Source organism: Lepeophtheirus salmonis, chromosome 1 (assembly GCF_016086655.4).
Source record: "Lepeophtheirus salmonis chromosome 1, UVic_Lsal_1.4, whole genome shotgun sequence".
Lineage (NCBI taxonomy): Eukaryota > Metazoa > Arthropoda > Copepoda > Siphonostomatoida > Caligidae > Lepeophtheirus > Lepeophtheirus salmonis.
The window spans coordinates 28,517,074-28,542,879 of NC_052131.2; the positions used below are offsets into that span (position 1 = coordinate 28,517,074).

Sequence of the window (25,806 nt, forward strand, 5' to 3'; positions counted from 1 at the left end):
GTAAGTTAAAACTATTATTTCAATTGTTGAATACTGCAAGAAATAATCATGTTGCCCTATTTTTTCGATAAGATAACTGATTTCTTAACGATAAGCTACTCGTATTACAGGATAACTGATGTATTTAAAAAATATCCCCATATACTTACATGGTTTTATTTATATTCAAAAAGATACAAATGTGCATACATTATAAGTAAATACATACATTCAAATCTATTATTTTTCCAATATATGGCTTTAGTAAGGGGTATCTCGCGTTATGTAAGTGCTATCGGTTTACACTAAAGATGAATTTTTGTACTAAAAAAAACTTAGAAAGTTTTGTTATTGTTTGACTCAGAATTTTTTGTGAGTGAGTCAAAGATGGACACTGGAAAAGAGAATATACACTATATTTTACAGATTTCCTTCGATAAAGTGGAAAACGCAAGACAGCTGGTTGAAAATGTGAATAGTGTTTATGTTCCTGATACTGTAACAGCTAATTATGTAGTATTTTTCTCTCGTCAATCCCGTTCCGATAAATTTGATTTCAAAGATGCACTACTCTGTGGAAAGCCGTTCATTGAGTCTGACTGCCGTATAAAGTTTTGATTACCAAGGAGCTAAACATTGCACATAAAAATTGTTTGGAACCATTTGTATGAGCCTGTCTAAAAAAAAGCTCGATGTATGAGTTAACACAAAAAAAGTTTAATGGATTTATTTTTAATACACCAATAATAATGTTTTATAAAGGGGTCGATGAGTAGTTCATTCCTTATAGACTACTTTTATATATCAGGTTAAAAGAATAGCCCTATACTTTCCACTTTCTCATATTTCCTTCTTTTTCTCAGTCAATTTTTCCTAAAGACACCGAACAGATATACTCTTGTAATCATACTGGACACCCAGTATGAAACCTTTTGACTTATTGGTGTCTTACTTACTCCATGATTGGACAACGGTTTAGCTTCACGATGCTAAAAAGAAATGTAGATGATTCATCGTCATAATCCGTGTTTTTTCTTGCTTCAGACATTCCTCTTATTTGCCAAGCTCTGAAATAAATGTACCGTATGCTCGAACCTCCCACAGAGATAGTATTCTAATGGCTTTCAGATCCGGGCTGTTTGCATTCCAAAAATAAGGGCTCCAAAAGGGCTTCCCTTTTTTTCTTTTAAGAAATTTAACTTAACTAGATTTGTTAATTTTACTACCAAGCTGTAATGTGTAGTATACAGATGATATTAAAACAAAATCACGGGTTTTTTTTTCAAAAATATGTAACATTTCAAAACTTTAGGGCCGTTGAGTACCTCTAAATATTCATAAAAAATGTTCAAACTTGGTGAATCGTATTTCTTTTATAGAAAGGAACGCATTTGAACCCTCAATATTTACTTTTTCATAAAAAGTGATTTATTTGGCACCCTTGTGATGCCCTTTTATTTAACTGGTTAGTTATACTTCAGGTGTTCAAGCCTGGTTACTAATGAAAGGTAGAACGAATGTATTTCTAGCTCATTTATAATTTCTCCGTCACAGAACCGGAGACAAGGGGTAACAGGGTTTACTTTTTACTGACCCCCTAAGACAGGGGATCCCCAAGGAAAGGACAGGCCTTGTCAGGCAATTTTTCCAATGTAAAGGGTGGAAATCTGTTTGTATTAGCTTTGCTTGATTTCAATCTGATCCCTTTTCATCTTTCTATTATTATAGTATTCATAGGATTATCAATATAATTGCCTTGCTATTGAAGTTATCAAGCTGGTTTCATAATTCCAGCACTGGAGGTTTTGATACCTGAGTTAAATTTATGAGGCAAACTCATGGGAAAGCAATTAGTTAAATCATCGCCGGTTCATAGTACTTAACCAATTGAGAATGTAGGTAGTTAGTAAACAAAGAGAATAGAAATTGCTTCCAATGATAGCTGTGTATGGATATAACTCTCAGAAACTGTAATCAATTAGGCATCCAATATAATTTTTCTTTTTATTAACTGAAAGAGTAGTTTAAATTGATCAATCATACACTTTCCTTGGAAGGTATGGGCTGAGGATCTTTGAATTAAAAGGCTTGCCTTTGAATTGCAGTGTTTTTACACAAACCATGTAACTCACTGAACTGATGTCAATGCACCAATTAAAAAAAGGAATGGGCTACTGGTTTACCTCCTGTGTGGTCTGGAAACAACTAAATTTTTGAACAATAAATAGTCAATAAAATAGAAATAGATCAACTTTTACTTTTGCATTTTCTTCTTATGATACATCTTCGTTTATGCAGAAAACCACTCAATAATGGTGACATTTATTTGATGGTGGGATGACGATGTAGGGCGTTACCACGTTGCAAAGGGGTAATATGTTAGGGAAAGACAAAATTTGAGTGTTCCAGATGTAATATTTGACTACATCTACATTACTTCTATAATATTAACAGATAATAGCAATTATACTGGTAATTAATAAATTGTTTCTTGAAATTTTGTTCATGTAAATACAAAATGAACCTATTTTAATATGCTTGTATAATTTTTCAAGTTTAAATCCAATAATTAAATAACAATAATAATATATCCAAATAGTATATATCTTCTTAAATCTAAATGCTAATGATACTTGCAATAGGTTAATTAATTAACCAGCTCCTATCGGGGTTTGATGTGTCTTTTTAGATTTAAAAAAATATATATAACCATCTTATTTGAGTCATAAATAGATAAACTATTTTTCTAACTGTCCTAAATAATTATAGGCTTTAATCGGTTAATTTATGGCGTAAGTTCCGTGATTTCAATATTATAATACTTAACTTAGACTATTGACAATCAAAAATCTACAGAATTTTATCCCCATAACTAATTTTTTTGTGGTCAATTTATATTATACCTTCTTATTGATAAACATTCCTTTCTCGCTTAGATAAATTGTCACATAACACATCTGCACGAGAGTTTTCGAAACAAAAATTATTTTAACAATATCTGCTATAAAGACTACCAATATTCCGGGGAGCCCAAGGAAGAAATTATTTAAAAATTGAGAAACTCAGAGTTAAAAGAAATAAATCGTAACGTCAAACGGTCAATATATGTGCGAATTCCCCTTCAAGGTAAGGGAAAAATAATGATGACTCAATATTTATAAATACTTTATAATATACGTCATATTATGTACTTGATTGGAAGAAGCAACAACAAAAATGAATTGCTTGTCGGTGGAATTTCGTAATACTAATATACTATGCTAGACCTATGGGATAAATGATATGCAAATGTTGCGTGTTTATTTTTATTTTGTTAAATGACAAAGTATTTCGTTTTCTTCTAACAACAAAAGAAGAAACAATTATACATAGGCATAGCAGTCCTTCAGCTCGTGACTCAGAGTCTATTTCTTCCTACGGAAGGGCTAATTTTTATTTTTTTCCTTCTTTTAATTCAATGTTATTTGTAATTTTTAATATTCTTATTTAAAGTCTTAGTTATGTATATCAATGCAGCTTAAATTGTATGATAAAGTATGAAGTTATAGGTGGTACGAGGGCTCCCTCTGTAACATTTACTACGATTACTACTCCATCACCCTATGCTGTACGCCGAGCTCCCTCGTAATACTTCGTTAATATTAAATGTGTACACGATATATACTTTTTTTTACCTGTAATCCTCTGTAATTTGACAATACAAAAAAAAAAAAAGAATCCGTTTTTTTGCATTAGACTCTTTAAAGATGTTAACGAGGCAAGAAGCCATCGATAAGTTTGGTCCCGAGGAATATGTTATATTCGGACTCACGTTGGGGATCTCCATCCTTATTGGAGCATTCTTTGCTATAAAGTCCTATTGCAATAAATCCATCGATACGAAAACTATACTCCTTGGAGGAGGGGACATGGGAATCTTTCCAATGACACTTAGTTTAGTGGCGAGTTTTATGAGTGCCATCACTCTTCTTGGTACTCCGGCTGAGGTATACGTGGATGGAACTCAGTACATTGTTCTGATACTTTCATATCCTTTGGTTCTTGCAAGTACTGCGGAGTGGTACTTGCCCGTTTTTTGGAGACTCAAGGTCACTACGAGTTATGAGTACTTGGAGTGGAGATTTAATAAGGCTGTCCGATTCCTTGGAGCACTCGCTTTTACATTTCAAATGGTAAGAGACCCTTTTAAGAGTGTTAATTTCATACATGTAGTAGTAGATGAGGCTTTGAGGGAAAATAATAAAATAGTATTTAGTTGCTACAATATTGCACAAATTATACTTACGCGCTTTGCCTCATTTCTATTTAGTTAATTAACCTACATAACATAACTAAACATTAAATGTATCTTTATATCTTAAGGCGGGTTGCCACATCTATCGTGCGTGTACACGTTTAAGTGTGTATATAAGTATATATATAAATGATATTTTTGTGAGAGCAACTCTTCTCCCTATATAATTTATATGTCTATATATACCCAGCTTTACCCTACATAAGTGATAATAATGTACTTTTATAGTTAAATACAGTAGACGTAAGCAGCATAAGGGAGACTGGAGACAACACTTTTTGTTTTTAGCTCAATTATCCGGAGCTGGTTTGAGTCAGGGTCTTAAAAACTTAATACATAATTCCTACAACTGTTTCTTATTGATTGAATCCATATAAATATTACTGATGGGACGATTAATCGGAAATCGGATAATAGTTTTTTTTCTTCTGGAATTGGGATCGGCATCAGGAAAATAATTTTAGATTTGCGATTACAATTCTTTTTTATTACTATTATTATTATTTATTAATATGCATTACTTTTTTAAGTTAGGAAATAATAAATATTCCTCTTTCCAAATTAAGGAATTTTCGCAGTTTACTAAAAAAATTTAATATTTGAAATTTTTTTTCTAAAAAATTTAAATTTTTTGTGAGTGGATTTTAGAAATTTTACTCCAAAAAATAGAATTTTTGTGATTAGTTGTAGATTATTGAAAAAAAATTAAATATCCAACGAAATATTTGGAATTTTTTTCCAAAAATTTTAATTTTTGAATATTTTTTCAAAAAAAATTATAAAAACCATATATATAATCCTGTGGACTCCCCAGATAGCAAAATAGTATTTTTCAACTACTTAAAATATTAAAAAATCGGAATCGAGAACTTTTAATAGAACGCATCGCAATTGCAGATTTTTTTTGATTTTTTTTTAATCGTCCCATCACTAATTAATATTATATTATTAAGTGGTTTTGCATAAATTGCTCTTTAGTTGGAGTAATGAATTTTTAAATGACCCTTCAAAAACTGTAATTTAATTAGCTTTTAATGCACATTAAGATATAAGATTTATAGATACTATAGATTTGAAAAATTTACTTCAAGCCATTACACATGCACTCATACACTCCAACTCCTATACAAGGCCTGCCTGGCTATTAATGCTATATTCTAATGAAGCGTAAATATATCAATAAGGGGCGCAGGTAGAATGTTTAAGCTAGGACCTTACATGTTTTCAATTGATACAATTTTAAAATGTAACATTTTGGTGGTAATATCCCTTTCCTCTCGGCTTTTACCAGCGTCCATGATTTAAACTATGGACTGATTGTATAAACTAATAAAGAAGAAATAGCTTAATGAGGAGAACTCCAACTAACCTCCATCTCCCCTAATTATAATAACTAGGATATTGTTGGTAACTTTTTCTCTTCTTTCATGTTTCAGGTAATCTACATGTCCATAGTTGTATTTGCTCCTGCTTTAGCATTAGAACAGCGTACGTTAAATTAAAGAATCTCCGTAACTACAAATATGCGTAATAGGAAGTAACAAAAATCCTTTTTTTTAAACTGTTTTTTATAGTTACCGGTTTTAGCTCTGATCAATCCATTCCTATTATCTTCTCGGTATGTGTGGTGTATACCTCTATGGGAGGCATGAAAGCCGTTATGTGGACAGACACCTTCCAATCCTTTATGATGTTTGCCTCCTTTATTGCAATTATAGTCAAAGGGAACTATGATGCAGGAGGAAGTTATGCCGTTTTTGATAAAAACTACAAGTCGAATCGTATTGAACTATTCAAGTAATGCTTATGGCTGGTTAAAGGATCTGTAAAAGAATGAAATTTATTTTTGCTTTTCAGCTTTGACTTGGATATGCGAAAAAGACATACAGTTTTTGGTCTCATCATTGGTGGCTATTTCACATGGCTCACGATATATGGAGTAAATCAAACACAGGTTCAAAGATATTTGTCTGTATCCAAGATTGAAACAGCCAAAAAGTAAACCATATAAATACATTGCACCAATTTTATGTTCCAAATAAATTCCTAACAACTCAATTCTCTTCATTTCTCAAAAAGGGCGATATATTGGAATATTCTCGGGATTGGATCTCTTTTAGGTCTTTGTGCCTATGCTGGAATGGTTATGTTTGGATTCTACTCTGAAATAGGCTGCGATCCACTGGCTGCAAAGGTCGTTGATAAAAAGGATCAACTCTTTCCTTTCTTTGTCATGGAGATCGTGGGGGATGTTCCACTCATACCCGGGTTCTTTGTTGCTGGAGTCTTTTCTGGAGCTCTAAGTACTGTCAGTAGTGGTTTGAATGCATTATCTGCTATCGTTCTTAAGGATTTTTTTCATGGGGTGTTTCGTTTACAAATTAGTGATAGAACAGAAGCTTTATTAACTCTTCCACTCTCAATTTTCTTTGGATTAGTGAGTTATGGCTTTGTTTATCCCGTTAAGATACTTCCTGGTGTATTGGAAGCAGCTTTGAGCATCTTTGGATTCATTGGAGGTCCAATTTTGGGTGTTTTTACACTTGGAATGTTCATTCCTCAAGCAAACTCAATCGTAATTTATGAAATCAAGTGTTTTATTCAGCTGAATCAATGGGTTTTAATTGCAGGGTGCTATTGTTGGAATGCTCAGTAGTATGTTTTTAACCACATGGATGTGTGTAGGACAAACTGTTGGCCGATATTTTAAATACTTTGACACGAAACATAAAGAAATATACATCGATGGATGTCCTAAAGAGTTAAACGTCACGTTGCCTACTCTGTAAGAAAAGTCCTCATGAAACAGTATTTCCAAAAATTAATCATCTCTCTTTGATATTTTTAGTAAAGTCCCAGATACATCCGCATCCTACTACCTTCTCCCTATTTATGAGGTCTCCTATATCTGGTATGGAGGGATCGCTACCCTTCTCTGTGTCGTCGTTGGAACAATTGTTTCCTTTTTCACAACCCCTCAAGATATCAGCAAATTGAATCCAAATCTTATTAGTCCTGGTCTCCGAAGCATCTTTGACTGGATAATGATACCTTTCATCAAAAAACCCTGGCATAAATACATTGATTCCATCGGTTCAAAATACGTAAGTTAATATTGGACCACGTCTTATTACATCTATATTTACATTAAACGTACTTTCTAATTCCAGACAATTTCCGACAAAGAGCTTGAGCTCATGCAGAATCAAATCCTTCACACAGATGATGAGAATGAAGGTGATAATATGGATATGGACATGGGTCACAAAATCAATCATGCTTACATTAGTAACGATGAAAAATACAATCTACGGAAAACGTCCCTATAGCTGACTTTGGATCGATCCCTTCATGTCGTAACGCAATATTAGCTTTACAGGGGCGTCTGCAAGGAAGGGTTGTAGCTTGCCTCGCAAAAAAATTATTATCATGTGTCATTATGTATTTTTAATTAGGTCTATAATAGGTATGTAAATGAAATTTTAAGTTAGTCCCCAATTATTATCTTCTCTTCAGCAAAAATCCTGATTTTATTATAGATACATTCGTTTAAAATATATATATACGCAATATTTATATTATACAATATGCACACTTCATATATTTATCAACTTTCCTCAAACTGTAATTCATATTCAGGCTTTGTTAAAAAACAATAACTATCTGTGTGAATTTAGTATATAAATACAGGACTGTACAAAAAATACAGTCATATATCTCTACGAACAAACTATTAGTCGAAAGAATTATTCTCATGTCTTTAACAAACAACTATATTACGACCACGCGTAGTCTTCCAAGACATTCAACTAAAGAACATCGTCGGTGGTAGGACTACAGGCCAGTAACTATGGAAGAGTATTTTATGACCGGTCTTACGCCCCCGAATTAAAATTGTGTTGTAAAATTTGTCGTAAAGACAGAGTTTTTTTCACAGCATGCAAGTAAGTTGCAAAATTTTTGATGTTTTAATAATAATTTGAAATAATTAATATTTATTTAACCATAAAAAAACCTGCCATAAATACATTGATTCCCTCCCCCATAAAAATATTAGTAACAGACCTGGAGGCCCAAGCCTTACAGCTAGAGATTGGATTTGTGTGAGAGTGCAAGGAGGAGGCTGGAGCGTGTTATATGGTATTACTGAATGAATGTGAATATCAGATGTCTGTTAAATGAATGGGGGGGGAGTTAGAATGAATTACTGCTATAAAGAATAGAACTTTCTATATTTAAAATAGTATTACTGGAGGGAAAATATTATAAAAATATTTAAATTCATATATATTTATTTTTTTATGCATTTTTAAATCAATTTATACTAAAGATAGGCAAGTTTTTTTCTTTTAGAGGAAATGTTATGCACCTACAAATTATTAATATAATAAACAAAAAAGAAGAAAAAGGTCACACTTAAACCATTTTCTAATTGTTATAAACACATATATTTTGGTCGAATTGGTCGATTTAACTTCCTACTGTTTCTTCAATTGCTGATAAGGGGAGTCCAAGAACTATAGGATTCATAACTGGAAGTTGTATAAAAATGGCGTCACATATTGATGACACCAAAACCGCAAAACTTTTAATGGATATTGTTTTAAGTGGAAAGAGAGGCCTTTAGATGCGCATTCATATATCTAGAGTTATAAATTCTAAGGAAGTTCACGATCTACAGAATTTTTTTATATTTTCCAAAGCTGTTGTCATTATTCTTTAATTATTGTGGAGAGAACTCAAAAATAGAGTAATCCCTTGTGTGTGTCCTCATGAATAATTAAGAGTAACACTGAGGATTTGTTGGGTTGTTATAACTCATTGATTAACAATATTATTATCCTCCCCCACCCCCACCCTTTAATAAAAATCTGCCTGATATTTTATTAATCCTGACACATTAATGACGTCATTAGTATCAGTCACGTCACTATAACATAAGATAAATCAGAGAGTACTCAATGATGATATAATAATGATGAATCTTCTCGCAGCGTTTAAAACGCAAAAAGGAAAAAAGTGTTTTGTGACGTCATGGAAACGGCAAATTTTGATCATTTAATATAATATACATATTTAAAAAAATAAAACAAACGTAAGTACGGTCATCAATGAAAATCAAATAATGAGGACAAAAGAATTCAATTTTATAGGTTTAACACTGTTTATTACTTTATTAAAAACATCAGAGTTACAACAAATGGTATAATAGTATGGAGAATTACATACAATAAATAACTTGTCAGATTTAGTTATGTGCTGAGAGGAGAGTTAATTAAATTATATATGAGTATGACTTAGTAATGAGTAAATTTCCTTGTGTTTCTTGCCTTAATATTGCAGTCATTAGTTGTTTTTTTTTAGAAACTTTAAGTACTTTATATGATGAGATGTTCTTGTGCTGACAAATTTCTTAATGATTTTGACATTTTGGTGGGGTTATTTTGTAGACAATAAGTTAGGCAGTCTTTTTATTACAAAATGATCACAGTTAACTCTAGGATTATGAAATTTTAAAAAGTAACTTTCCATTTTTTTACAAAATTCCAAGAATTCTCCGGAGGGCTGCATGATACCTCCTTGAGATCCAGAAACAATCCATGGACTTGCTTGTACGAATTAATCAGAATCTGAATATTTTGTCTTTGTACCAAGACTTGGAAATTATTCATGAAGTTTATTTGCCAAAAATCCAGTGATATAAGTGAATACTTCTTTTTCACATTCCTTTGATGGATCCAGTCGTTCATCATCTTTGATTTTGTTACCCTCATCTTCTAAAATATAATCAATGTCCTTATCTTCATCTTTATGGTTACAATTTTCATACTCATAAGTATTAGGATCTTCAGCTATCATTTCACCTTCTTCAATCAGCAATTGTATATCATTTCGTATGTCAATATCATCTTCATCATAGTTATTTTCTTCTGGTTCATCTACCAGAGAAATTTCATCAAGGGTACTTTTTATCTGATCCAAAATAGAGGAGTCATATGATGCAGTTTCTAATTGACATTTAACAACGGCGGTTGAAAGAGCAAATTGTGATAAATTGGATATAACTAGTATACGAAATCGATCCATAAATTCCACAGAGTTAGGATGCTGGTGAAATTGACCAATTCCTCGGATACGGAGAAAAATATAAAAAGATATCTTGATTACATCGAACCGACAAAATATATTCAATGGTGGTATTTTGAAAAGTAAGATCACCATTCAAATTCATAAGAGACTTGGATGATATGATAATTCCTTTTTGATACAGTTTTAATTTGGTTTTCTTGTTACTCGTAACTGGAAGTTGTTTCATGGATGAAATGATCTTGATGGTGTTCACGAGAACCTTTTTTTTGCTTTTCAAAGTACTTTCCAAATCCGCTTCCAACGTCATTCTTGGAATTGTAAAGGACCATGACTGTTCATTACATCAAACCAAGAATTGATTAAATCCACAAAATTAGCAACATTTTGAGAGTCTTCTTCATGGGAAAATAATAAACGAAGACTCATAGCAGAGCTCTTACTAATCAGTTGTGTAGATAAATGGACGTGTTGTCATTAATTTTTTACACAATTGAAATGTTTAGGGGTCAATTTATAATTCATTTGTAACTCATTATTGTCAATTTGTAGAATTCTTTTCAGATAATCTGGTTTTATGATTGCACCATCTCGTAGTTTGATACCATCAACGATGAAGTGAACGAATGATGTTTGATCAATCGTTATCCCCAACTGTTTCCACAATCTTTGATTTTTCGTTCCCATGTCAGAAACCATTGCGTATATTTTGATTCCTATTTTTTCTAACTCGGAAATAATTTCGAACAATAAATCTTTGGTGATCACTCTATCGTAATCATAAAAAACCGCTTGTTTTCAGGATGAAATCAAACCTCGAACCATAATGACCTGAAAGATGAAACAAAAATATTATAATTCAATACAATAAAAGTTTTGCAAAGGGAGCTAATTGAATAAGAAATAGTTAAATAGAAGAGAAGATAAGGAAATACAAAATACAATTATTGCCTTTTTCTATTGTTTATATGGCTTTGGTAATATTAAAATGGTGGTTGTTATCATAATAAAAAAGGTAAGCTGTATAATTAAAAAAATCTGCAATGACTAATAAATTTGCTGTTTTTATTTAGTAAGATAATGGAGTACCAGAGACTCTGCTTTGATATCAAATATTTGCTCATTTCTTTGACAAATAGTCCCTTCTTTGGATAATGACATTTCATCAAAACATAGGACACCATATTCATAGTTTGGCTCCTTACTGACTTCAACTTGTTTTTCAAAAACTTTTAAGATATCTCTTTGTACTCCAGGACTGTTTCAAAATCTTTAATCCACCTTTTGAGGGTTGTCACACTCGGTAAAGGAAATAACTTCTTGTCCCTTATGTACTTATAAGTCCTGCTTGAGAGGCTATTTAAAGCAAGGCCATTAATAATGTCTTCCTTTTCCCACCGTGTCTTAGATTTGGCCTTAGCTATGAGCATGTTTGTTTGAGAAGGTGTGTGCCATTTAAGGAGTTCTTTTCTCACGAGTTGTTTAATACTCTTCTTTGACTTGAACCTTACATATGCCTTCTTATAGAGATTGAGGGATTCTCTAAGTGATTGTAACTGGTTCTGCAACACTTTGATTTTGTTTTTCAGCAACTTAGTATGAAAATCCTTGACGGTCTGGAATCTGGTAGTTGCTATTTCAGGTTTAACTTCAACACTCGTGGTTTTGTCAAAAATGGAATCTTCTTTGGCTTTAGTTTCAACTTCTCTCATGACTTGATGAAGCATTTCTCTCCTCTGTCTCTTAGCCAATCTTTCATCTCTTTCATCCTCACGAGGATTCGGATCTCCATCATCCACCACAGAGTTGAACAGTTTCAAACTTGGAATGGTATCCTTCTTTAGTTTTTTCCCAGCGGCCTTTCCCAACAATTCATTCTTCAAATCTCTCTCATAATTTTCATCAGTAAAATGACTGGAACAGATTTTGGGAAACTGAGGCATATTGTCACTCCTTCTGCAAACTTGTATCCATATATCACGAAAATGAGAATCCCTAGGGAATCCAAAGTAAGTAATTTAATTTAGAGAATTGCATGAAGCAACGGCAGAAATAGTTTTTTTATTCTTCCTTTCCATTTTTATTCCAAAGGTATTGATGATTGATTACATATTTTAGTTAAATTTGTATTGTATAACTACTACTGCTATTGAAACGGCTTTGCCGTTTCGATGACGTAAAAAAATTTTTACACAAAAAAATGGCGCGAAAATACGAACGACACGTTAAAATAATTTTGAAAGGAAAAACAACCTGAAAACTTTTTTTTTTTAAATCGTAAATGAGTTTCAGAAATTCAAAAAAAAATCATACTATATTATCATTGGAGAGTACTATAGAGATGGAGAACGTACTGTTTTTGGTTTACTACCTTAGTAGATCCACGTTGTTTTTCTATTTTATTTAGTTATTAAAAGTATCCTAAGGTTTTCACTTGAGGTGATTCGATTATAATTTAAGGAGAGGAATAAGATTTTAATTATTATGTGAAGTTATTTCTGCTTCGGACAATCGGTCAACTCCAAGCTCCAAGGCCGGATCAACATCGTCCAGTGTTCTCATAGTTATTTTGAGAAGAATGCTGGAGGTTTTCAGCAATTACTCTGCAGAGGTCCAGGGGGTGGACGCTAGACTTATTAAGCACTTTTTGTAGTAAGTGCAGCGTGGGGCTCTAGGGTTTCAGCCCCTTCAGTCATTATGATAAATCTGGCCCTGCCATGGTGTCTTTTTATAGAAAGGGAAAAAGGATATAAGCAAGGAAATTTGCAAGAATTACTCCGATGTCGATCCCCAATTCTACTGTGAGTCCAACAAGTACTTATCTCCGCACCAAACCTTTAGTAAAAAATTTAACTAATGTAGATGTATATACTTTTATCACAGACTTTGTAGTCCTATATAAACAATATCTATATAATTCTCCAACAATACATATGTACATCATTTCAAAGAAAGAATTTATTTTCCATTGTAAAGATTTATTCAGAGCATTACAAAAGTTTCTATATAAAATGAAATTATTTTCAAATATTATTCATCATTAAATGTAAAAGAACTGATTAATAGACTTGACTACATACATATATGTATTTACTTGAATTTTTCAGGGTATGACAAAAAAAAGGGATCTTTTGTATCAATGTGCTCAAAATTAAGTTCCTGAAGGGCATAAAATTACTCATGCACATAGCATTGTGGATAATTACACATTTAAAAAAGATTGAGTGATTATATACAAAATTTTAATTATGAACGGAAAATATATTTCTTGATTCATATATTGGGAGTCTAAAGGCTTTATAGACTTTATAGAATGACATTAATTGGTGGCAGATATGTATTTCTATTAACCTTGTCCTCTCCCATGATATTGTATAATAATTATGGTGACAAGTAGCTTTTTCTCAAACACGTTCGCTTGGCACTCTGGTGCCTCGAGCGCACTCGCCGTCATGCTTATTTGCCTCCAACATGTTTTCTATGCTACATACTTACGGCCCAGCACTTTCGCCATCAAAAGTTGTATAATAAAAAAAACTTCAAACTGCTATAGATATTATTTGTTTTATTAGAATTATAGAATTCCATTCGTTATTTTTATACTTAAGCCCGGAGTTCAATAATTATATCTAAGAAGTATTTATTTATCTCTGAAATATACCAATAAGCAAAGGTAGCTATAGACTGGGATAGCCACCGGTTTTTTATCTGTCCAAGTGTAGTACCAAAAACAAAAGAGATTAATAAAGTCAATAGTGCTGAAATATCATCAAAAATTGATTAATAACCAAATATGATATATTTGAGCAGTATTTTTTTATATATTCCCTAAGATTGAGACCTTTTAATACGACGTAAGGTCGTATGCATTATCAATGATATAAAAAAAAATAGAAAAAATTAATTTTAATAAAAATGAGGAATGTATTTTTATGATTTAAAAGGGGTTATCAAGAATATTCAAATAAAGTTTTTTTTCGGAAGGACACAAGGATAATTTAGCAGCTTTTCTTCGTTGATATGAAGTTGATTCTTTTTTCTGCTTCAAACTTGAACAAATTTCATCATTTCTTGGCCTTACAAAGTTCCTGATATTGACATTGAATACTTTGCATGAAATATTGCTCAATAAATCGTGGTACTTGTAACCAGATTCACATTTTTTAACTAGAAGTGAGAATGCACTTTCATCGCCGTTAATTCTTTGGATCACCACACAATTGAAAATATTAGTAGCAGATGAAGAGTTGAACAACTTTTTTACTAAATATCGGTTCTTCAAAATACTACTTAGGTTAGGTACTTAGGTTTATGTAGCAAATTGACAAAAGAGCACATTCGAATAACTAAGGTAGATCATTTTAGTAAAGATACAAAAGCGTGCAAGGAGAAGGGAACAAATACTTATGGGATCATTGATTAAATAATAAACATCTTCCTCTATCAAGAACGTTATCTATTCCTGCCTTATTTTTCAGTATCAATATAATATTAGATACTGATAGTCGATAGAGAACTGAATAAAATGCCTAAAATAACGTCGCCTTCTGAAAATGGAGGCCCAGGAATTTGGAAAATACTTACCGGATGAGTAACAGATGGTTTGTCGGATTTGTCGATATAAATGTGCCTTTAGTCCCCCGTCTAGAATTAAACGCCACACATTATCCTCATTTCATATCAAGAGCAAGATATATATTCATCTAAAAAATCAAGTTAATGATGAATACATCAAGTCACCCATAACCCCCATAGTAAATTGTGAAGTTGAGATAATTTTCAGCATGTTTTGAGTCATCTACACCAAATTACGATCAAAGTTATCAGTAAATAGTATAAAATATTTACTAATTTCGAAATGGAACTCTGAATTTTGTACCGTCTAACAGTAAGTATTCATTTTTTTTTAAATCTAATCATAAAATATGATTCTATTTTAGCTAAAAATATCAATAATTATGATACAAAACTCATTAAATGGCAAAAACAACTGCTTAAATGGTCACAACAACGGGGGTAGTGGCTTTGGATGGTTCGCAACTAGTTTGTCTAACACTAGTTTCTTCACTTAAAGATTGGGTATGATCATTAGGCTTTCCAATATTACATAGCCAATAAATATTACTTTTTTATCACTTAAGGATTAGCTATGATTGATAAGCTCCAAGAAATGGTGTTCAGAAAACTCATATAAGGCAAAACAACTGCTTAAATAGTCACAACAACGGAGGTAGTTGTATTGGGTGTAGCATTATAGTTAGCAATTGTGTGTATACTTCATGATATGTTATATAAGCATAAATAAGGGGGGATTTTTTTAATGCTCTTTATAAGGACTAATATTGCCGGACATTACTACATAATTAGCTTTGCTCTAAATCTTTACGATGGATTTAATTCTAACATTTTTTTTATTAGTATATTTATTGTCTAATTTTATGATTTTGACATTTACTTTATTATTAATAAGTATTTACATTTCATCGGTAGAGATATATCTATCCTATGCACAATTGTAGATATCAACTTCCACATGAAGAAAAAGGTGTGATTATCTTTTTGATTAAACTCCACGTCTGGCTTGTGTTTTGCAATCTAAAGTTATGACATATTTAACTGAATTCCGATGTCAGAACAAGAAAATATTATTTGGATCAATCTATTATTTCAATATTAACTATTTATAATTTATTGTTATTATTAGTTATATGATTGTAATTGTTTAATTTTGTGTATTTAACACAAATGTATGAACGTTTATTTTTTAGTATGTAGATTATATTTAATTTAAGCCTTCTTTTTTAAACTTGGAACTTCAAATATATTTCGAAATACTCTACTTTGTCGTTTCATTCGTTATTATTCTGAGAATATGGTTCATAATGAAATACAATTTCATGGGGTGTGACGTCTTCAAATCTACCGTAACAGATAAAAAAGTCCAAGTCAATTATACGTAGTATATCTTCATTAAACATTATGCTAATAAATACTTTCGTTGTAGCCTCAAAATTCATAATAAAGCAGGCAGCTGAAAATCACATCAGTATTTTAAACAATGATACCATACGTATCCCCCCCCCCCCTCTCCTTACACGCGTTTTTCTCTACAGGATTATCAACTTTACTTATAGCTTAAGGATTCCAATCATGACCGTTAAGTTTAAAGTGATGGGATGGAAGTACTGTCCCCCTGGATACTGTCAAGGTTATGATGGCACCCAATCGAATCCTAGGATACCATAGCTTTCCTGGTTTCAATGTGCCTCCTAATCTGGAACTTGAATCCAAATGGGAGAAGGTTGTTCCAGGACAGAAAGTAAATTCAAAGATATAAACAATTACTAAGAATGTGTGCATCTTCCATTTCACAAAATCGGATTATATTACTCAGAGCCCTATAATAAGAGTCACAACAATAGACTTGAGCGCCCCCTTACGTTAACCTTAAGAAACTACAAGTGAGGCCTTAAACAACTTAAATTAATTACATTGAAATGAGATAAATCTAATAAAACCATTATTGAATGATAAAATTATTTTTTTAGAAACATAATACGTTCATTTTAGTTTAAACAACTAATTCAAATTACATAACATTACGAGTACGACATAAAATCAGACGACTTTTTCTATTATACAGCATATACTCAATAAATATGAAAACTAACAATTACAGAAAATGTTTGCTTGCAATTATAAATGACCCAAAAATATAAATTAGATAAAGGTGTTATAGCAATTAGGAATTACTTTTTCCATTAAATATTTATTCTTATGGACTTCCAATTTTCAATTAGATTCGACAATTATTTTATTCAATATTTTTAAATTTATGTTGCTTTATAAACTTTTTGTTCTAAATTTAAATATAATTATTGGTTTCTTCTATCAACGGAGCAACTGGAATTTATATAATATTCTAGTCTTAAATTTCACAATAGGTTTCACGTGGCTGAAGGTAGGAATAGCCACAAAACAAAAATTTCTTATCCGTTTGGAGTGGTCTAATCTTTGGAATTGTCTTTCGAAGTGCTTTGAGTACAACCAAGAATGAGTGGAAGGCTTCCAATTGTCCCTCTTCATTCGTAGTATCAATTTCTTTGATCTAATCTTATCCTTTGGAAAGGAAAAAAGCATGGCATCTTTGTATCCTGATTTGTTCGAGCATTTAACAGTGTTACACAAAGGCATTTCTATCCTAATTTTGGGATTTCAGGTCGGTTTATTAGAAAAATTACTTTGTCTTCACAGTTAATAAGATTTGAATAAGGCCACAAATTTATTTCAGCTTATTATAAGCTGAGGTCAGTCAGTTTGCTTGGTGTCGTAACTCTTCTTATAGGGATCTGATATTACCCATTCTGTTGACCAAAGACAGGAAAGTGGTAGTCAACTTAATTAGCAACTGGAACTAAGGCTCTCAGCAACACAAGCTCAAAAACTGGTTCCATCTTTGAGTAAAATCAAAGTTATTTAAAAATGAAAACATAAACTAATTTAAGGATTGACATATGTACTTAATTAAATTACTTAACTTTTCAGGAAACTGAAAAAGGATGCTGTGCCTTCAGTCCAGCCAACCCTTCCGCTATACCTCTCTTCTCCTCCGCCTCTTCCTAGACCCACCCGAGTATCCACTAGTGGCCTACAACTCCAGCTCCAAAACAAGTTTCAGGAAGCCTCGGAGCTCAAAATGTTTGGGGAAGAAGAGGCGCTAACCGTTAAAACGAGCTGTATGATAAGTTATTACCTGAAACATTACCGTCGGAATTTATACTATTTATATCGCCCAAATAGGCCCTTGTTAAGCTGGAAGCTACTGAGGGTAGGAGCGGGGATTTTTAGGTTAGCCTCAAAATCCAAGAAGAACTTACCTCTTCAATTTTTCTCGGGCGGCATACGCTTAGCAATAGTTAAGTCTTACCACAAAGGCTAATTCTCCTAGCATTATACATTCTTGTTTGCATAGTTTAGACAAGTGATTTCCCTGCTTTTTATCACCCCTTGGAGTAACTCTTTCATTTAATTTTGACAGAATATTTGGGCATTATTTGTCAAGGAAAAATATTTTTGATTACTTTTTTATTTTATATTCGAAAAGAGATTTCTTGATAACCTCGCAGAGCCATGGATGCTTTATAGTTTAGATAATAGATAAACAATTACATTTGCAAGGATAATATATTTTCATCATATTTTGATTTTTTTTAATGAGAAGAATATATCAGTTTTAATGGGAAGATCGTATTTTTTTTTTTTTAAATTATACTTTAATTTATAATCGATTTTCAACTTTTTGTCCACAGAAAACATAACATTTGTTATACTTATATGAAAATCCCTAGGCAGAGTATCTAAAGAGAACGATGGATCTTAATCCTATTTGTTTCAAACAAGGGGGCTTTATTAAGCAGTTTTGTTATAAAATAGATTATTTATTTCTTTTATAAATCCATAGTGATGAAGAAGAAAAGACAAGACAAAACTATGAGGAGAAAATTGAAAATTGCTCATAAAATTTACTGAAGTTAGAAATTTATCGAACAAACATGGAGTGTAACACAAGTTCATAATGAATAAAGGAATTGCTGAGGTTAAAAGCAGGGCTGCAGAGTCGGTACATAAAATGTCGACTCCGACTCCAACACACAATTTTTTAATAATATATTTTATACCCAATATATGTCCCATAAATATACATTTATTACATAGATATAGGTAGTCATTAGTTATATGCAGTAAATAATTGTGCCAGCTATAAAGAAAATATTTGGAAAATTTGATATTTAACAAGTTGAAAAACAAATTAAATGGATGAAAATAAATCTATTGCTAATACATTCATAAGTTCTGAACATACTTTATAAACTCGTAACTGAAGAACAATAATACAAACAACCTCTCACTGAAACGTTGCACTTATGTAACTCTGACGACATTGACTATTCACAAAATTAAGTGATTAACTAGCATGGTAGCAAAAATAATAATCTAGACTTTAGAGATGTTAGGAAGTTGTGATTATATAGACAACAGAACACGTTGGAAATTTGTAATGTAAACTTATAAATAAGTTAATTTTCAAGTTTCATAAATTAATAGAAGTTAATACCTATTATATATAACACTTTAGAAAAATACTTACCAAACACTCAATGAAAGCTTTAGCTTATAAATAAGTTTTATTTACATAAATTATAATAATTTATGTAGCCGGAGTCGGAATCTTTACAAATTTTCCAACTCCTGTTACCAACTTCACAAAAAAAGGCACCAAATCCGCAGCCCTGGTTTGAAGATCCTTATAAGCAGAGTTATTACAAGTAATAATACTTATTTCTTATAAAATGCTAGGTACTAAGTCTATTTCCCCCTCATAAAATGGTGATATTTACAGATTTAAGCGTCCTGTACAACTTCTAAGCATTAATCAATAAGGCTCAAACTTTAAAATATTTTCCTTTTAATCAACTGATATATTTTTTGGTATTTTTTATCCCTTCAACATTTCATTAAAAAAAAAAAAAAACTAACTTTTGAGAACGACACTTTAACAATACATTTATAGCAGAGTTTATCTACTGATTAAGCTTATGTAAACTGTCATCATACACAAATGTAAGTAGAACAAAGATTAGATTATAGCTATATATATACGTAATTATCAGTAGGGTACGAAATAAATATAATTATTGTATATTTATATTTTAAACTAAGTTATCGAGCCTCTTATTAATTCTTGACATCAATTACCTTGACATTTTAAAAATGAATATGAAAGTTAAAGTGATTTTTTAAAAATATTATTAACTACAATTAATAATTATTGATACCGATTTGTATATATTTTCAATATTTTAATGAATCGACCATTAATTATGCACAAATTAATACAAGTGAAATTAGGAATTGTAGCAATAACTTAATTATCTTTTGAAATCTGTTATATTCGAGAAGGAACGTTACTAATTTATATTGAGGTAAAAAAATAACTATGATGAATAATTACTGTTTAAGAGATGGATTCTGACGTTTTCTCTGTGTACATCAAATCAAAAAATAAGATCCTTTCTGGAATCAATATATTCATTTATTAAACGATTGACTTCATCTTTGGCATGTAAATGAACCCAATGTGATATTCCATCGAGCTCCTTCAGAGTAAAATCCTCTACGTATTTGGCAGAGCCTATGAATCCCTCCCTCAATAAAGCTCGATCCCCATTTCCGTAAATACTACAGACGGGAACTTTTATTAGACTTTTTTTATCAGCTGTGTCGGGTAATGGATATTGAAAGGCACAACGGTAGTAATTGATTGGACCCGTAAGTGCATCTAATGGTTTTAAAGGATATTATTAGAGGGTTCATTTTTTTAATAGTTATAATTGTTAGCTTACTTGGTTGACTAAAAACATATTTATAGGCATCAATATCTTGCCTTTTTTCCTCTTTACTTTCAAAGGGTATATCTACAAAGATTTTATCTAAACTCTTCATATCAAAGGCATTGATCATAATTTCGGGAAGAATGGGACATTGGAAGTAGAGCATGTACCAAGACGCGAGTTTCTGGGACCAATTATTTTGTAAGGATTCAAAAAAGGCAGTGTAATGAGGAATATTAAGGGAGATGTAAACGGATACTATTTCTGGATACATAGCACAAACCCGATATGAAATGCTACCGCCCCAATCATGTCCTACTAAGACACATTTATCGTAGCCCAGAACTATACTCATAATGGAGGAAGAAAAGTAATGTTTATGATATTGGTATTCAAGTTAACATACGCTCAACAACTTCTTTAATATCACTAGCTAGTTGATCAACGGAATAGTCTTGAATTCTATTGGGCTTGTCGGATTCATTGTAGCCACGATTGTCTACGGATACACATCTGTAAATCATTCATATAATAATGCCAAATTTAAATAAATAGTAATACCTAAACTTGGAAGAAAAATATTTAATTTGATGACGGAAGGAGTACCAAAAGTCAGGGAAGCCATGCACAAAGAGCATGAGGGGTTTATCCTCTTTTCCAGATGATTCCGAGTCCACCACATGGATTTTGATCTTTGCTTTTGGTAAATTCAAATAACGATGTGACCCATAAGAGTCAAACACACTAGGGCGATCCTTCCGGACTGTTGTTTTAAAAGCATCTCGAAGTTGACCCTTGAAGAGAGCGCGAAGAGATAAAGGTATGAAGAGAGCAAGGGCAATGAGGAAACCCAGGGTTTGTAGGATGCATATTCGGAGTTTTTGCGGAATCATGATGATCTATGAGATATTAGGGAATAAACAAAAAACATGAGGATCATATCAATAGATAATGCAGCTATTATATAAAAATAATATAAGTTTGTAGGTAAACACTTATGAAAAACGTACCTAAGTAAAACTGAGTTGCGTTTGAAGGAAACTATGAAGCGACTGGAAAAAATTATATTGTGAATTACAAGAAGAAAATAATGTTGGTGGGGGCGTGTTTAATTAGATGAAAAGAGGCTCAATCTTTTAGTGCAGGACTTGAATGCTAAAAACGAGTGTGTGTATTTTACAAAACAACATCCTATTCCTTTTCTTATTTGTAGTTATTAAGGTAAATTGTAATACAAGGTATGTCAATTACGCATATTGAGACTGATGTGTGTCTTACACCACGCGTTTTCCTTTTTTTCCATTGTCGATGGAGCGTGACGTCACAACTGATATACATTATTAAATTCATTCGCTAAAGTGATACCTTTCGCTTAGAATCAAGCAAACAATATTATATTTATACTAAGACATACCTGTATTATATATTTTATTTCGAATTATTTTATTAATGGTTTAAATAACTAAAGAATTTAGTAAAACATGTCGATAGACAGCATTTGATATTCTTCCATCCCTTTAGCCATTATAATTAGAATAATTAGAAATATGTTCCTCCTTCAACCATAATGAAGATACTAAAAGTAATTATATACTGGGATCGCCACCGATTTTGTACCTGTACAAGTGTAGAACCTACAACAAAAAAAGACTAATAAATTCGATAATACTGAAGTTACATGAAAAATTTGTGAAAAATCAAAGATGGAAAAGAGAAAGAAATTTGATAAGTACTTTAATATATATTCCCTTAAATTGAGACCTTTAATAACAATGTACGGTGATGAATGGCATTTCCAATGACAAAAAAATGAGTAACAAATAATAATCTTAATCAATAGAATGTATTTTTATAACTAAAAAGGGGTTATCAAAAATATTCAAAAAGGTTCTTTTTTTTCCGGAACTAAAAAAATATTGGACTCAAATTAAGTGTTGAACAACTTTTCTTTAAAATTTTGTCTCTTCAAAATTATATTTAGAAAATTGTTTATGTGGCAAATTGTCAAAAAGAGCAAGTTTGAAGGAGTAACAAGTTCTTCACTATTAATTAATTCAATTACACTGCTTTTCAAACCTTCTTCTTCAGCAGTAGCTTGGATATTAGTGATATCGAAAGAACACACTTCAATTAAGAGATACTAGCAGCTGGTACTAGAAACTTTTTTAGATACCGACCTTGCAATGAACCCACCGATGTAGTAAAGTGTAGCTGAGAACAGTATCTTCATTCTAAATCCAATTTCTGTGTTACAGAACTCGTCGCACATGTGAAAAGCAAAATCTAAGTCTCCTTCACTTTGCAATTCATTGGCTTCCTCAAATACTCCGGACAACTATGTTGTTGGAACTTTGGTGTATATTAAAAAAGCTCCCAAGCGAAGAACTTTTATTGCTTGAAGAAATTGTCTTGTTGAGATATAAATATATTGAGTACGAAATCAAATCCCCAGTCATTTATCAAATAAAGTGCAAGGATGGAATTTCTTTGCTTGTATGGTGCATTGAGAAGAAAGTTATGTGCCAGTGAGAATTCATATATATCTTTTTTCTTCTCTGTTTCCTTGGCTATTTCTTCCCGATCACTTAAGAAGGTGTAAATAACTTTGAGAAAAATGACCGTTGAACAATTATTTCCATACTTTGCTTCTCTTGTAGGATCTCGAAGTCTTTGACAGCTCTTAAATCTTTCATATTCAACCGGTTCTACCATTCCTTAAGAGAAAAGATACCGTCTGTCGAAAATGAGGGTAGATTTGATCTGCATACCATTCTATTCCGGCGAATGTACTCTCATGGAATACCACATTTGCCAATTGCACAGATGTTTTCCCTAATGCTGTAAGTGCGAGATATTTCTCCATTAGTAACAGATCAATTTTGGTCCATTTCGTAATTTCAATTTGTAAAGTTCTTGTTTATGAGATAACTTTGGTGTTTCCATGTCCTTACAGGAGAACCTCGGCAAAAGAAACATTCCAACCGGCATCCAATGTTAAAGATAGATATGAAGACATGAGTCGGGGCAAAAATTCTGAAAAATTTCCATCCGAAACTGATTAGAAAGGAGAAAACTCTTTGGGAAGAATGTTCTTTTTCTACATAACTTAGATGTGTGGCATGATTATCAACTCCAGACGCCACGACATAAAATCCAATTGCTTCAAGTTCATGGGTCAGTGGTTCAACTATTCCTCCGATTTTTTTTTTTCACTGTTTAAGCCATGATTCTCTTGAATATAGCAAATATCATGAAATGAACCCCCAAGATAACTTATCTTACAACACAATAGTGTCTTTGTTACTTATTTTCACTCTAACCGGTAAATTTTCCTCCCTAAAACTCGACTCTTTGAGCACAATAAAATTCATCGAGAAGGAGGTAACAACACGTTCTTTAAGATTACGGAATTGAACTCTCCGCTTCAAGTCCCTTCATGGGGATGAAATTCAGTTCCAACTTTAAAAGGGTGCATCTATCGATCAAGTGTTCTCGGAGATGAAAAACTCAAAAATGGCTCATTAACGAAAGTTCTGTAGCACGTAGAAAAAGTTGTCTCGAGAACTGCCGATAAACTTTATATGGCCGGCGAATATTTTAAGGCTCCGAGAAACAAATGCCATTGCTCAATCACAAACTCTAACTTCATCTTTTTCTCATCAGGAAGAACGGTCACTGTTACTTTTTTTCTAAGTTATTCAATGCCCCTTTAATCATAAATTCTTTTTTTTTTCTTCTTCATTGCTTTTCAGAAGAGGCAAAATGTTTGGAATTCGCAAAGTCTCGGTCAGTATTCCATCTTTCTAAACCAGGTGATTTAACGATGAGTAGCTCCAATGTAACCGTGGAGAAAAGCTTTGAAAATCAGATTTTATTTAATAATTATTCCTCTTTCCACCACCGGGAGTCCATTTTCACCCTCACGAAATTGAAGAATATCTATAGTTTTCGGTTTTATTTGAAGAACTTGAAATCAACTGGGTAGAAAATGTTCCCTTATGAAATCAAGAAAGAGAAAACGTGATTTTCAAGTATTCCATTCTTGAATCACTAAGTGAGTCTAAACAAAATGGAGGCTAAGAACAGTAATTGGATTGATGAATCATCTTTCAATAAGGACCTAACAGTTTCAAACAGAGGGATTTTTTCACCCTCGAGAAAACTTTACCAGCCGATTCTATTCTTTCTCTCTCCTTCTTAAGACGATAAGATGAAGTAGCCCTAAATACAGATGGTCGATGTTAAGAGAGTTGGAGTGGATAGATAACTTCTTAATTAAGGGTTAATGGAAGGAACAACATCTTCTTTTAACCGGGGCTTTTCCACTTTCCAATCTTGGACTTCTTTTTATTTCTAATGGGATGTGACTCCTTTGACTCATAAGTAAAATCATCTGACCGAAATGAAGTAAACAAACGACTATACCTTTTTTTTAATCATCTTGATAATTCTAGTTGTCCCGAACTTTTTTTATGGCATCAATCCACTTTCGTCTTCGAATTGGATTGGTCGTGAGCCAGTGGGTTGAAACATTTTCTTTCTAGGTTGGCCCACAACACAGCCAGGGTCAACACATGCGTTTGGTATTGTTAATCACCTTAATTAGTTCATATTAGTTATTATAATGAAACAGGCTTTTATTCAAGCAATCCAAATGGATGCCACCTGAATCTTAACATAACTCACGTTGTAGTTAACTGTTGAAGAGAAGAAGGAATATAGTGCTTCTTTTCTTGCTGGCTACTACTACACGTGTAAACAAGATGAAAAAAGAAATATAGTGGCGATTCCAGTTGAAAGATACATAATAAGACTAACTCACTAATCCTCTTCCTCATTCCCTTTTTTATTTTGCATTATTCAATATACGTTCTTCCTATTTCCGGTGTACAATAATTCGTTTTTTTATTCTTTATTTTTTTGGTGCATTTTTGAATCGACAACCCATACCTTAAAAAAACTTTGAGACACAGGGAATTAATCTTTTATTATGAAAAAAAAATATCGCTCTCCAGAGCCCAGGAATCTGTTCTGATCAGAATAAAACATGGCCTT

General features: G+C 32.1%; 2 protein-coding genes and 3 long non-coding RNA genes across 5 annotated transcripts; 3 read left to right on the forward strand and 2 right to left on the reverse strand.

Moving 5' to 3' along the window:
• The first annotated feature begins 3,358 nt into the window (after window positions 1-3,358).
• LOC121117845 (sodium-coupled monocarboxylate transporter 1) lies at window positions 3,359-8,003 on the forward strand. The gene is made up of 8 exons (XM_040712360.2): window positions 3,359-4,151; window positions 5,710-5,761; window positions 5,848-6,070; window positions 6,131-6,271; window positions 6,353-6,848; window positions 6,904-7,058; window positions 7,122-7,377; window positions 7,444-8,003. Exons 1-8 carry the CDS (start codon window positions 3,726-3,728, stop codon window positions 7,600-7,602), a joined length of 1,908 nt encoding a protein of 635 aa, XP_040568294.1. The 5' UTR covers window positions 3,359-3,725; the 3' UTR covers window positions 7,603-8,003.
• Window positions 8,004-9,299: 1,296 nt separating this feature from the next.
• LOC139906167 (uncharacterized) lies at window positions 9,300-12,229 on the forward strand. The gene is made up of 5 exons (XR_011781501.1): window positions 9,300-9,368; window positions 9,970-10,482; window positions 10,545-11,375; window positions 11,434-11,663; window positions 11,769-12,229. It is a non-coding gene; the product is annotated as an uncharacterized lncRNA (long non-coding RNA).
• A 2,607-nt stretch (window positions 12,230-14,836) lies between these two features.
• On the forward strand, window positions 14,837-16,199 carry LOC139906169 (uncharacterized). The gene is made up of 2 exons (XR_011781502.1): window positions 14,837-15,439; window positions 15,502-16,199. It is a non-coding gene; the product is annotated as an uncharacterized lncRNA (long non-coding RNA).
• A 3,619-nt stretch (window positions 16,200-19,818) lies between these two features.
• Window positions 19,819-22,104, reverse strand: LOC121117852 (epoxide hydrolase 1). Its single transcript, XM_040712374.2, has 5 exons — window positions 21,762-22,104; window positions 21,313-21,650; window positions 21,158-21,264; window positions 20,764-21,096; window positions 19,819-20,699 (listed from the first exon to the last, which is right to left on the reverse strand). Exons 2-5 carry the CDS (start codon window positions 21,642-21,644, stop codon window positions 20,416-20,418), a joined length of 1,056 nt encoding a protein of 351 aa, XP_040568308.1. The 5' UTR covers window positions 21,645-21,650; window positions 21,762-22,104; the 3' UTR covers window positions 19,819-20,415.
• Window positions 22,105-22,162: 58 nt separating this feature from the next.
• Window positions 22,163-25,534, reverse strand: LOC121117879 (uncharacterized). The gene is made up of 3 exons (XR_005864263.2): window positions 25,438-25,534; window positions 25,177-25,348; window positions 22,163-22,385 (listed from the first exon to the last, which is right to left on the reverse strand). It is a non-coding gene; the product is annotated as an uncharacterized lncRNA (long non-coding RNA).
• Between the last annotated feature and the right edge of the window lie 272 nt (window positions 25,535-25,806).